Here is a 14705-nt window from a genome sequence, read left to right as displayed (position 1 = left end):
ACACTATAATTATTTTTATATTCTTACTATTATTAACATCCTGCTATCTTATTACAGTATTATTCTACTTCCTATCACTACTAATACTACCCTATACCTAGAGTGTTGATCCAGAAGAAGGCAAAAACCCCAGGACACCTTCAGCCAATTTGTGTCACTGGGGAAAAATTCCTTCTTGACCCCGAGAAAAGGCGATCAGTCCTAGGACCCTGGATCAAACCTAATAATGTTATTATTAGTTGTATAATTAATATATTACTTATTGTGCTACTGGAGTTATTTTAATTTATGTTTTTATTTTTATAAATATAGCTATTTAATATTCTTATTATTATTAATAACCTGCTATATTTTTACATTATTATTATTCTTTCCTATCACTACTAATACTACCCTATAACTACAGTATTGATCCAGAAGAAGGCAAAAATCCCTGGACACCTTCAGCCAATTTGTGTCACAGGGGAAAAATTCCTTCTTGACCCTGAGAAAAGGCGATCAGTCCTAGGACCCTGGATCACACTGCTATTCTACCTACTACTATTACTACTGTTATTTTATTACTATTTTATTTCTTTCTTACTATTGTCACTAGTATTATTACTCTTATTACACTAATACTGATACACTACCACTATATTACACTATCCTGCTGTTATTTGGTGGTCTGATACTTACCAGCCGGTATTGCCGTATGTGATGTTATCGGCAGAGAGGTTCCAGCAGGATGGTCCACATGATGTTCCTCTTTCCTCTCAAATACCGGTTGATGTACTGGCGGAAGTTGGTCTGGTTCTCCTTCTTCCTTCTTGTTGTTGGGATCGGTTGTCTTCTTTTCTGGCCTGTGGCCGTCACTTCCCCCCTAGGGATCTTGATGTGGAGTTTCATCTTCTTTGCTTTCTCTTCTTTCTCTTCTTCCTCTTCTTCCTCTTCATCCAGGTAGGCGCACAGTTCTTTTAGTGTCTTCTGTCTTAAATCCATGATGTCCAGCTTTATCTTCTTTGCTGCTTTCTCCTCTTCTTCCTTCTCTTCTTCCTCTTCATCCAGGTACTTGCGCCGTTCTTTTAGTTCCTTGCGCCTTTCTTCCCTCTTCCTTTTCTCCCTGGCTTTATACTCTTCGATGCATCTTCTTTGGGCAATGGGGTTGGTCGGCATAAGGCGCTGGAAGAGAAGAGATGAAGTTAGGAGGCTACAAGGAAGATCCGAATACACAGCTACCTTATAGAAGAGGCCGTAGCGTTGCCCTGAGTCGTCTCACTGACCTCCTTCTTGTAGAGGGGAGAAGGGAGAAACTTCACACAATATGCCAGTCTCCTCAGCTGTTCCTCAGGACTGATGTAATCTGCAGAAAACACAACCAGATATTAGGAGCAATCCTCACCGTACAAAGAGGACGTATGTATGTTAAGACTGTCAGAAGGAGCTCACTGATGGATTCTCAGTTAACTAGTTCTGCAGCCAGCAATAGACAGTACAGCACAGAGGGTACAGGAGGCAAACTGTGCACAATTTTCAATAAAACTCAGAAAAATATTTACCACCAAGTATATGCATTAAAGGAAAGAAAATGTCCCCCGAGATGAGTCTGTTTAATGAAAGCCCCAGAAAGCCATGTAAGAAGAGTATAGAGAACGGTGAGTGAGTGATGGATACTACCGGGTCCAACGCTGGCAGAATACTCCATCCCCATGGTGTCCGCTGATATCTTCTCTTGTAGAAATGTATCCACAATCTATAAAACCTCAGGAGGCGTCAGCAGAGGGTTTGGGGATTGGCTGATATTTCTTTGGTCTTAGAAACATTGGCTATAAATAATTCGGGGGCTCTGCTGGGGAAAGGGCAAATTGGGAAATGTGTAGGATATTTACTGTTCTGTATCTGAGCTTCATTAAAGGGGAATTATCAGATGGAACAAGTCATCCCCTTATCCCTGGGCTCGGTGACGACTGATAGATCAGTGGGGTCCGACCGCGGGAAACTCCAGCAATCACCAAAAAAGGGCAGTGACCCCCATTAGAAGTGATGGCTGGATCCTTCCAGATGGGAGATGTGATGAGTGTGGCGCCCCCCACTGGTGTCTCAGCGTATCATGTGTTGGGGAATAATGACTTCTCCTCTGGTAGATGGGCTGATTGCTGTCAGTTGTGGTCGCTGAGTGCGTGTGATGGGATGTGGCTCCGTCCATTATATTATATCACGTCTTATACCTAGAATCTCTTGCTGATCGCAGGTCTCTGTCTTCACACTCAGATCAGATGGAACAAACTGACCACATAGGAGTTTTTTTTTTTTCAAATTCAAACCGAGCAATCCTATTGGCTGAGTATGACTGTCGTTACCATGGTGACAGAATTTTAAAGGGACAGAACATTAATAATGTATAATAGTGTATTTTCTTACATATTTCCCATAATAGTGGCTGATATATGGACCTGTACAGATAATATGTGGGCGCACACTTCTATAACTCCTCATATTTTTCATACAGCAATTTGGTGGTGCTGCAGAGATATTTTGGGTGTAATATAACTTGCGCTGGCAATTGATCATCTATAAAGTAGTCTGGTAATGTATGTAATGGTCCTAAGATTGTGGCTTTATGTTCAATACAAATCTAAATATTAATCAGACGTCACTCCCTGCTATTTGAAGGGTTTTTGTCCCTTTCCCTATGTCAGAGTAGTATCACATATAGCTCGGATACGCTGCAGCCTTCAGAACAATGAGGTCCGTTGTGGCTTTTCCCTGCACATTCGGCCATTATATAAGTGACGGCAGCTGCGTTGTGTCCCTGCACGGCTGATAGCGTCGCTGTGCAGGGATTCAGTATGGTGGAGCTGGGGCTCTTTTCTTTTATGGGTCGATACAAGTCTTGTTCAGACATATAAATGTGCCTTGATTACATTGTAGAAAAGAAGGGTGACATTACAGGAGTTCCATACATTCTCAGTGTAAGATCAGTGGGGTCGGACCCCCGGCACCAGGGAGTATACAGAAGGAGCTTGTGAATGTCTTACTTTAGTGGTCTTGTAAGCTCCTCATCCCACACTTTTCCTGTATAGGACATATAGCTTTTCTGTATACATAACTCTTATGTAAAAACAACATCCTCCATGCACATTTCTGTAGGTTGCCTGATGGTTCAGGTGTATTTACATCATTTTTTTCTACTGCCCGACCTAACAGCGTTAGCTTGCTCTTTTAGCAATCCAATTGTATTGTTTCACATTTGGGGCGATTGTGTCAGCAGCAGGTTTCATTGTGGCTTTATATAATGGGCACTATTTTTATAGGCTTATTTGGATATTAATGCCTTTGTGAATAGATACTTTGCTGCTACCTTGCTCTTTATTATATTGTGGTGGGCAGTCTGTAGTCATATATTGAGATTTTCTGTGACTAGTTGGGCATATATATGTGAGGATTAACCATATCAGTACCTTGCAATGGTTTTGTTATTCATTGGGGCAATTGTTGCTTTTTAGTTGTTTTTTTTAACATGTTTAGTCTTTAATAAAATTCTATATTTTTGCTATTCCTTGGTGATCCCTGTCATTGCCTCCTTTCTTTCTCCTTGTTTCTTTGCATCTCTATTATGTAGCTGCAGGGTTAGGGACGGCCGGTTCCTTGCAGGAATAGTTATCAGGACGGGTGCGGTTTCTGCTGTAATAACTCATTCATGTGACCCATCAGTCATCACCCGATCAGCCGGGCAATGCTCAGCACAGGCCGCCGTCATCCCACTTCTCTACATCTATTATATAGACACTCCACAACTGCTCCTTCTCTTCAGAATTCAGAAAGATTTTTTTTATTATTTTTTTATTTTTTTATTTCCGCAGCCATGCAGTGACGCTAGGTAGGTGCAGCGCTAAAGGGAAACCCACCTCAGAAGAAAATTCTAGGGTCCTGATCACTAGAGATGAGATCTTAAAGGGAATCTGTCACTAGGTTTTTGCCATATATTCCGAGAGCAGCATGATGTAGAGACAGAGACCCTGATTCCAGCGATGTGTGACTTTCTGGGCTGCTTGCTGGTGTTTTGATAAAATCTTTGTTTTATCAGTAGGAGGTTGTGACTAGAAGACTAGTAAACCTGCAACCAGGTATCCCTCATTTTTCAGGAGTGGTCCAAATTAAATAAAAAAGCGGTCTATAGGGCGCTAAAAGAATGAACACTAGAAGTGAAAAAAATTTTAGGACTAAAAAATAAATTTAATGAGCCCTTTCCACAAAGCGTTTCGATAGTGAACTATCTTCCTCAGGTGGTACATAGCGCGCTTTTTCTCCCTTTCTCTTTTCTCATTTTTCACAAGGTCTGTATAGCAGCCTTCTGCCTATGCACAGTGTACACAGAAAGCTGCCAATCAGTGGTGCAGCCGGTTATACGGAGCTCAGCATTCAGAGCACTGCTAGATCTGCAGTAGATAAAACTAAAATTTATCAAAACTGCAGTGAAATAAGGGACACATTTCTGGAATCAGGTTTCTGCCCTTACATCATGCAGATGGCATAGCAAAACCTGGTGGCAGATTCCATTTTAGAGCCATCGGATATTACCTTGTGACCTCTCAAAGGGGAACTTGATGTCTAGGATGGTTATTATTTTATGTCATGTGTCTCTTGATGCGGGATAACTTGTATGTAATGTGTTGTATGTTAGGTCTATGAACAGTACAAGTCCTTCAGTATAGGGTTACCTGAGAAGCGTACCCAGCATGAAGCAGGACTTGTATTATGTTTTGTCAGGGATGATTAATGTCTGAGTGCTTTATGCTGCGTTCTGCAGTCATCTCTCTGCCATCCTCCGTACACCCATCGCCGTCCTGTTCTCACACTTCTTTATTTGGCTTTTTTCTTGTGGTCGTAATATGGAGCATATTGTATCCATAAAGCGGTCAGATTTGCCGGACCTCATGCTGTTCTGCCGAATCAGACCTAGATCATTATTGGGGGCTGGGGCACCTCCAATTCAAGACGGTAGACAAATCGTGTCTTGTGAGACTGCACGCTCCAGCACCCACAATACTGGAGCATCGGTTAGGTTTACACATATCCACCTGTTGTGTTTTCTTTTGGGACACAGCAGTTTGTAGAATTGTCATCATTACTGTTTTCTTTTTTTTATCTTTCCAGTATTACTGAAATTCAGAAAGATGTGGAGTACAGACTGCCAATCACCTTTAAGAACTTCACCATCAGCATCAATATGTAAGTGACACGGGGTGCTATTGTCTTAGTTGAGAGTTTACGTTGCATTTGTTGGGGTTATTAAATGTGAACCTAATGGGAATTAAAGGGATTGTCCTCTACTTTGCTATTGATAACATCAGCATTGGGTATCAATATCAAATTGATGGGGTTCTGACAGCCCCCCAGAGAGGGAGCCGCATGCTCCTATTCACTTGTGAAGATGGCCCCCACTGATTCCATATTAATGACCTATCCAATGGGTAAGTGATCAATATCAAGGTAGTGGGCAACCCCTTAAAGAAAGCAGACCATATTAGGTACTTCTAGAATATCTTTGTCCCATGCTGTTGATAGACCCCACCGCGTGTAATCGGTACCCTACAATGACTTGTCATTAGTGTTGAGCATTCCGATACTGAAATATCGGGTATCGGCCGATATTCGCGGTATCGGAATTCCGATACTTAATTCCGATACTTTTACAATATCGAATACCGGAATCGGAAGTTCCCATAATGCCTGCGCTCTGCAGTGTCTCTGAAGGATGACAAGCTGGATGGCAGCGCTCAGCTGAGATCCAGCCTGTCATCAGAATGCCATCCCAGCGTGGGAGAATTCTCCTGATCGTTTAAAAGCCGACGGGCGGTAAAAAGCCGCCAGCTTTTAAACAATCGCACAGCCCCATACTGCTTCCCCGCAGCCTCCCACCCCGATCCTCCGCTCCCCTCGCCACCTCCCATCCCGATCGTAAGTTAGGACCGGGCGGGGAGCGCAGCACCAAGGAGCGGGGAGCGAAGGACCCGGGTGGGGAAGCCGGCAGTGAAAAGACTTCACCGCCGGCTTTCCCGTTCTGTGCTGCGCTTTCCCGCCGGTTATTTCAAATGAACAGCTGAGGTATCAGGTGATGCCGATCAGCTGTTCATTTGAAGTAGCCGCGGTGCCCTCAGAGGGTTCATGTGAGTTCATGCTTCACTGCATTGCATGAACTCACATGAACTTTCCTACGGCCACACAGGTCAGCCTCACCTCCCAGACGATCAGACCCATCATGATTGGTGTGTGCGGGGTGTCTGTGCGTGTGTCTGCGAGTGTGAGCGGGGTGTCTGTGCGATGTCTGCGGGTGTGTGCGGTGTCTGTGCGATGTGTGCGGGGTGTCTGTGCGTGCAGGCAGACATAGGCCGATGTGACACTACTACTCCCATCGGCCTATGTCTGTCCCCCGTCCACTCGTGCCAGCAGGATCAGCTCAATGGGAGCAGTAGTTCCCATCAGCCTGATCCTGCTATTTAAATTGCCCTACTGTGTCCCCAATAAATGTTAAATACATGTCATTGGTGGCCAGTGGTTACCTACAATAAATTAGTTTATACATTACCTGTCCCCGCTGATCGCCACCTAAAATAAAGTAAAAAATAAAAAACTACACCTATACTCACCTAGACACCTAATTCCCCGAAGCCATCGATCTCCTGTAATAAAATATAAAATAATAAACCACAACCTTATCCTTACCCCTCCGTAGTAGTCCACGAGTGTCCCACGAAGATCTCCAGTTCAGAGCAGCCACATAGAATGTGACCGCTCTGAACCGCTGCCGCCGCTAGAATGACGGGGCCGTAAAGCAGCCCTGTCATTGCATAAGCGGGTTCGCCGGAGTTCAGGCAGCGCTGCTCCGGTTAGCTCCTTTACGGCCCTGCTGTATCGTGAGAAATTCCCATGGTACAGCAGTGCCGTAAAGGAGGTCTCCGGAGCTGCGCTGCCTGAATGCACTCCGGTGACCTCAGTCAGTGGCTCCCGCTGCCGGGAGCGGACGTGTTCCCGGCAGTGTGAGCTTACAGCAGCCATGCACAGCTGTCACCATCTCCAGATGTGACAGCTGTGCATGGGAGATCAGCGCAGGAACATGGACAGGTAACTATTTTTTTTAAGTAAACTAAGAATTAAATAAAATTGTGTGTTTTATTTCAAATAAATTATTTTTTTCTGGGTGTAGTGTGTTTTTTCTTTTTAACACTTTGTAGGTTAGTAATGGGGGTGTCTTATAGACGCCCATCATTACTAACCTGGGCTTCATGGCAGCTGGCGCTGACATGAACCCCAACCATATTACCCCCTGCCACCGCACCAGGGCAGCGTGGAAGAGCGAGGCTAAGTGCCAAAATTGGCGCATCCTATGGATGCGCCATTTCTGGGGCGGCTGACGGCTGGTGTTTCTAGCCTGGGAGGGGACCAATATTCATGGCACCCTTCCTGGGCTATTAATATCAGCCCCCAGCTGTCTGCCTAGCCTTTGCTAGCTATTAAATAGGGGGTACCCCACGTCATTTTTTTTGGGGGGGTCCCCCATTTTAATAGCTAGTAAAGGCTAGGTATTCAGCTGGGGGCTGATATTAGTAGTCTGGGAAGCTCCGTGGGTATTACCCACTTCCCAGGCTTCAAACATCTGCCCCAGCCGTCTGCTTAAGAGACTAAAATTACGGGGAATCCCACGCCAATTTTTTTTTTAAATAAATCCTTTATTTTAACACTAAATGACATTTGAGGAGTTAATAAAGATGCAGTCCCCAAATTATTATTTATTTTATAATTAATTTTTCCCAAAAATTTTGACGTGGGCTTTGCCATATTTTTGTATGCCAGCCAGGTACAGCATCCAGCTTCTATGAACGCGCCATTTTCCGGGGTAGCTGCAGACTGCAATTTGCATCGGGGGGGGGCAGACAGCTTGGGTCTCCCTGCGCTGCAGATTCCAGCCCCCAGCTGCCTAGTTGTACCTGGCTGGACACACAAATAGGGAGAAGCCCCACGTATTTTTTTTTTTAATTATTTCATGAAATTCATGAAATAATTAAAAAAAAATTGATGTGGGGCTTCGCCCTATATTTGTGTCCAGCCAGGTACAGCAGGCAGGAACGGGCTGCCCCCAACCACCAGCTGCCTATTTGTACTTGGTTGGACACAACAATATAGGGAAGCCCTTTTTTTCTTAATTATTTCATGAATTTCATGAAATAATTTAAAAAAAAATACGTGGGGCTTCGCCCTATTTTTGTGTCCAGCCAGGTACAACTAGGCAGCTGGGGGCTGGAATCCGCAGCGCAGGGAGGCCCAAGCTTTCTGGGCCCCACCCGCTGCAAATTGCAGTCCGCAGCCACCCCGGAAAATGGCGCGTTCATAGAAGCGCCATCTTCTGGCGCTGTACCCAACTCATCCAGGGCCCTGGTGCGGTGGCTCACTGGGTAATAAAGGGGTTAAGGCCAGCTTGGCATTATCAGCTGGCCCTAAGCCCGAAATTCATGGGGTCACGCCAATATTAGACATGACCACCATGAATTTCTAGTAAAGTATTTAAAAAAAACACAACACCCAGAAAAAAGTCCTTTAATTGAAATAAACACACAATTTTTTATTGTTCTAAATTAAACTATACTTACCATCACGCCCATTCCAGCTGAAGCCAACGATCTACACATGCTAAAAAGAAAGAAAGAAATGTTTATTAAATGGAAAGAGGGAGGCATATCTAAAGAAGATTATAATGCAGTCTGCAGATCCTGCAGGGCATGTATCAGGTTAGCTAAAGCTGACAATGAATTAAGGCTTGCAAGAGATGTCAAAAGCAATAAAAAAGGATTTTGGGGGTATGTCAAAAGTAAAAGAAAAGTCAAAGATGCTATAGGATTTTTACAGGATGAAAATGGAGAAATGGTAAGAGAGGATGTTGAGAAGGCCAAACTTTTTAATTCCTATTTTGCATCTGTTTTCTCTCAGAAAGAAAATGTAACATCAACTGATCTTCACTGTCCTTTTAAAGGAATAGAAGAATCCAAGTTATCTGTAAACAGAAAGATTGTGAGGGAATATTTAGCTAACATAAATGAGTTCAAGTCTCCAGGTCCAGATGAATTACACCCCAGAGTACTGAAGGAGATCGTAGAAGAAATTTTAGAACCACTCTCCATAATCTTTGAAAATTCTTGGAGAACAGGAGAAGTCCCAGAAGACTGGAGAAGAGCAAATGTTGTTCCTATCTTCAAAAAGGGGAAGAAGGTGGACCCAGGGAACTATAGGCCGGTGAGTCTGACTTCTATACCAGGAAAGATCTTTGAACAAATTATTAAACAACATGTATGTAAGTACCTGGATAAGAATGAAGTGATTAACCAGAGTCAGCATGGGTTTATAACTAACAAGTCATGTCAGACTAACTTAATTTCCTTCTATGACAGAATCACTGACTGGGTGGATCAGGGAAATGCTGTAGATATAGTATATCTTGACTTCAGCAAAGCATTTGACAAAGTATCTCACACCATCCTTATTGAAAAAATGACCAAGTATGCAATGGACCAGGCAACTGTTAGGTGGATTCATAACTGGCTTAGTGATCGGACTCAAAGGGTGATTGTAAATGGCTTCACATCCAGCTGGATGAATGTCTCAAGTGGGGTACCACAGGGCTCCGTCCTGGGACCTGTATTGTTCAACATCTTTATCAATGATTTAGATGAAGGAATTGAGGGTAAACTGATTAAATTTGCTGATGACACAAAGCTAGGAGGGATAGCTAATACTAGAGAAGAGAGAGAGAGGATTCAAAAAGACCTAAATAAACTGGAGCAGTGGGCAGCAACCAACAGAATGGTTTTTAACAGGGAAAAATGCAAAGTACTACATCTGGGCAATAAAAATGAAAAAAGCATATACAGAATGGGAGGAATAGAGCTAAGCAACAGTACATGTGAAAAAGACTTAGGTATACTAATAGATCATAGACTGAACATGAGTCAACAGTGTGATGCAGCAGCAAAAAAGGCAAATACAATTCTGGGATGTATTAACAGAAGCATACAGTCTAGATCACGTGAAGTCATTATTGGTCTTTACTCCTCTTTGGTCAGACCTCATCTGGAATACTGTGTACAGTTTTGGGCACCACATTTTAAAAAAGACATAGACAAACTGGAGCAAGTTCAGAGAAGAGCGACCAGAATGGTGACTGGTCTGCAAACCATGTCCTATGAGGAACGGTTGCAGGATTTGGGAATGTTTAGCTTGCAAAAAAGAAGACTGAGAGGAGACTTAATAGCTGTCTACAAATATGTCAAGGGCTGTCACATTGTAGAAGGATCATCTTTATTCTCATTTGCAGAAGGAAAGACTAGAAGCAATGGGATGAAACTAAATGGGAGGAGACACAGATTAGATATTAGAAAAAACTTTTTGACAGTTAGGGTGATTAATGAGTGGAACAGGCTGCCACGAGAGGTGGTGAGTTCCCCTTCAATGGACGTCTTCAAACAGAGGCTGGACAGACATCTGTCTGAGATGATTTAGTGAATCCTGCTTTGAGCAGGGGGTTGGACCAGATGACCCAGGAGGTCCCTTCCAACTCTACCATTCTATGATTCTATGATTCTATCTCCTGCAATAAAAGAAAAATAATAAAGCAACCTCATCCTTACCTTTCCATGGTTCCCACGACAGCTTCAGCTCTGCTACATCGAGATGACAGGCTGGACCGCAGCAGAACGTTGCCATCCAGCCTGTCATCCCGCAGACACTGAGAAGCGCAGGCATGCTTGCGCTCCTCAGTGTCTCTCTGTGACGGCATAAAGATGAGCTGAGGTCATGTCCAATGAACTCGGCTCACCTCATGCACGTCACTGACAGCGTGAGAAAATTCTCCTGCACTCAGCGCTTCAGCGTGAGAATTTTCCCACGCTGTCAGTGACGTGAATGAGGTGAGGTCATGTCCAATGAACTCAGCTCACCTCATGCACGTCACTGACAGCGTGGGAAAATTCTCACGCTGAAGCGCTGAGTGCAGGAGAATTCTCCCACGCTGTCAGTGACGTGCATGAGGTGAGCTGAGTTCATTGGACATGAACTTGGCTCATCTGGATGCCGTCACAGAGAGACACTGAGGAGCGCAAGCATGCCTGCGCTTCTCAGTGTCTGCGGGATGACAGGCTGGATGGCAGCATTCTGCTGCGGTCCAGCCTGTCATCTCGATGTAGCAGAGCTGAAGCTGTCGTGGGAACCATGGGAAGGTAAGGATTATGTTGCTTTATTATTTTTCTTTTATTGCAGGGGATCGTTGGCTTCAGCTGGAATGGGCGTGACTGTAAGTATGGTTTAATTTAGAACAATAAAGAATTGTGTGTTTATTTCAATTAAAGGACTTTATTCTGGGTGTTTGTGTTTTTTTTTTTTAACTTTGACTATGGGGTTAGTAATGGGGGTGTCTTATAGACGCCTCTCCATTACTAACCTGGGCTTGATGTCAGCTGGCATTATAAGCTGACATCAACCCCAGCCCTATTACCGCACTGCCACCGCTACAGGGCAGTGGGAAGAGCGAGGCTAAGTGCCAGAATTGGCGCTTCCTATGGATGCGCAATTTCTGGGGCGGCTGACGGCTGGTGTTTCTAGCCTGGGAGGGGGCCAATATTCATGGCACCCTTCCTGGGCTATTAATATCAGCCCCCAGCTGTCTGCCTAGCCTTTGCTAGCTATTAAATTAGGGGGGACCCCACGTCATTTTTTTGAGGGGGTCCCCCATTTTAATAGCTAGTAAAGGCTAGGTATTCAGCTGGGGGCTCATATTAGTAGTCTGGGAAGCTCCGTGGGTATTACCCCCTTCCCAGGCTTCAAACATCTGCCCCAACCGTCTGCTTAACCTCCGCTAGAGACTAACATTAAGGGGAACCCCACGCCAATTTTTTTTTAAATAAATCCTTTATTTTAACACTAAATGACAAGTACAGTAATCAACACTATCACTGTACTTCTTATATATGTGGCTGACATGTTTCTATCTATCTAATCTATGTGTGAAGCTTTATTCTGTCTGTTATAAATTGTCGGGTACCGTTGCTGAATTGCCGGCCGGCTTTTTTAAAGAGACAGTGCATGAAAACACAATTATTTTTTTTAATAAATCCTTTACACTAAATGACAAGTACAGTAAGCAACACTGTCACTGTACTTCATATATATGTGACTGACATGTTTCTATCTATCTAATCTATGTGTGATGCTCTATTCTTTCTATTCTAAATTGTCGGGTACCGGTGTATGCCGCTGATGAATTGCCCGGCTTTTCATGTAATACATTCTACATTATTCTTAGTTGTTTTACTTCATGTAGAATTAACCTACAAGGAAAGAAAGGGTTTATTTTCATTCCGATATTTGTGTCCCATTGACTTGCATTGGTTTCCGGTATCGGAATCAGCGATATCCGATACTTTTTGGGTATCGGTCCGATCCAATCTGATACGATATTTCCTGATATCGGAAGGTATCGCTCAACACTATCCTTAACATATTTCACAGGAAAAAAGTTTCACTTTCGTTTTTGAACGTTTTATTGTGAGCCCGTAAAAGTGGCTTAATACCTCTGACCATGTTGTTGACAGCAGTGACCTGGGGGTTAGAAATGCTTCCTGGGGCGATCCCCATGCTGTCCCCATGTCTTTTGAGCACTGTCACTATCGTTTTGGGCACTTTTTAGGCTTTCTACAGACTGCCGGGGGTGCCACTGCAAAAATGCTCGAGTCTCCCATAGACTAACATTGGGCTCGTTGCTCGGGTCGACCACCCGAGTATCACGGCGAGCTCGGCCCGAGCTTCGAGCACCCGAGCATTTTAGTGCTCGCTCAACACTAAATTTTAACTATACTGATCATCCATGTTGCTTGGAATTTGTGTACCGAGGTACTTAGGTGTGTCTTTCTGCCACTTAAAGGGAAAGTTAAAAATTAGCTTTTGTCTTATGTTCATGGCTTCTTATTTAGAGTAGTTGGCTTTAAAATCGCTTACTTTGCCAAATTCTTTGAATTCCTTTAGTATAGAAGGAAATGAAATAATTTGGTTTCAAACAGAGCAACAAGGCATCTGTGTATAGAGCTAGTTTATAGTGATGTGAGCCTATAGTAACTCCACTAATATCTGGATTTTTATGTAATGCTACCGGGAAATGTTCCATCACCAATGTGTATAGGAGAGGTGATAAGGGACACTCTTGCTTTGTCTCATTTTTAATAGAAAATGTGTCATATAGAAGGCCGTTTACCCTATCGCTTTAGGGTCAGTGTAGAAGGATAGAATTTTAGGTAACAAGAAAGAGCCTAACCCATTTTGTCATAAGGTGCTCTTCAAGAAAGTCCAGTGCATTCTGTCAAACACTTTTTCAGCGTCCACATAAACAAGGCACATTGGGATCCCCGATTTTTTTGCATGTGAAAACTAACAATGTTTTACTTGTATTATCACGCACTTCTCTACCCTTAACGAAGCCAACCTGATCATTGTAACAATTGAGGGTAGGTAGTAGGAGAGCCATGGTACAATTATATTAGAGAATATTTTGATGTATATATTAATGAAATTGGATGAATATTAGGGCAGGCATTTAGTTCTTTTCCAGGCTTTGATAAAACTGTTATGTGAGCCTCAAGTGATTGGGGGGCAAAGGGGGAGTCTTCTGAGATATTATTGAACACTAATGGTAATAACAGAGGTGCAAACATCTTATAAAATCTATTATTGAATCCATCTGGCCCAGGGCTCTTCCCGATAGGGAATGATTTATTGGCCTGTCCTATCTCTTGTTCAGTGAAAGCTTTGTCTAGTATCTCCTGCTCAGGGGTCTGTAAGGAAGGAACGGCAATGTCCTTAATATACTTGTCAGTTTTTGTTTCAAGAATATTAGGTGGCATGTCGTGGTATTTTCCATGAATATTATGTAGTGAGCTATAACAGCAATGAAATGCGTCAGCTATGTCAGTGGGGTTATGAATTTATAGCAGTCGTGCTCCTTTTGTTTTGGATACATACATCTCTGGCAAAAATTAAGAGACCACTGCAAAATTTTCTCAGATTTTTCTCTTTATAGGTATATTATAGAGTAAAATGTACATTGATGTTTTAGTCTATAAACTACTGACAACATGTCTCCAAAATTCAAAGCTAAAAATGTTGAATTTATTTGCAGCAAATGATAAAGTGTCAAAATACTAAAAAAGAAACAGAGAAACAGTGCTTTCAGACCTCAAATTACTCATGTTTATAATGTGAAATCAATATTTGGTGGACTAACCATGATTTTTAATCACAGCTTTCATTCGTCTTGCCATGCTTTCCACCAGTCTTTCCATGCTTTCCAATAGAAAACTGTTCAGTGGTCTCTTAATTTTTGCCGGAGCCGTATGTCCTTTGCATCCGTGGATGTAACTTCCTTGTCAATGAGAGACCACATTTATCTGTGAATTCGTACGAGTACCTTCACATGTGATCTTGATATTTTGTATACGTTTGATCTAGTAAAGACCTTCGCTCCTTTCTTTTTTTCAATCAGATAATTTTTATTTAACAAAAGAAAGACCAACATTTTGTTTTTGTCATATAAACTTTGTGACAAAAAAAAAAATAAAAAGAAAGAAAAAACAGTAAAGAATACAAGAACCGGTTTACAATGATATAAATCCCAATATCGCTCTATAGTA

The 14705-nt window shown here is 42.8% G+C and overlaps 1 protein-coding gene across 1 annotated transcript in view; it reads right to left on the bottom strand.

Annotated features, from left to right (window-relative positions):
- Window positions 1-601: 601 nt before the first annotated feature.
- LOC141201459 (uncharacterized) overlaps window positions 602-14705 on the bottom strand; it is a 55917-nt gene continuing 41813 nt past the window's right edge. The window contains exons 7-8 of the mRNA XM_073663449.1: window positions 1263-1342; window positions 602-1161 (exon numbers count right to left, since the gene is read on the bottom strand). Of these exons, the coding sequence (XP_073519550.1) occupies window positions 703-1161; window positions 1263-1342 (539 nt within the window). The 3' untranslated portion in view covers window positions 602-702. The remainder of the gene's footprint in view (window positions 1162-1262; window positions 1343-14705) is intronic.

Source organism: Phyllobates terribilis, unplaced genomic scaffold (assembly GCF_046119375.1).
Source record: "Phyllobates terribilis strain yellow unplaced genomic scaffold, ASM4611937v1 Scaffold_116__1_contigs__length_5312468, whole genome shotgun sequence".
Lineage (NCBI taxonomy): Eukaryota > Metazoa > Chordata > Amphibia > Anura > Dendrobatidae > Phyllobates > Phyllobates terribilis.
Note: the sequence above shows the minus strand (reverse complement) of the source record. Positions and strands in the feature narration are given on the sequence as shown.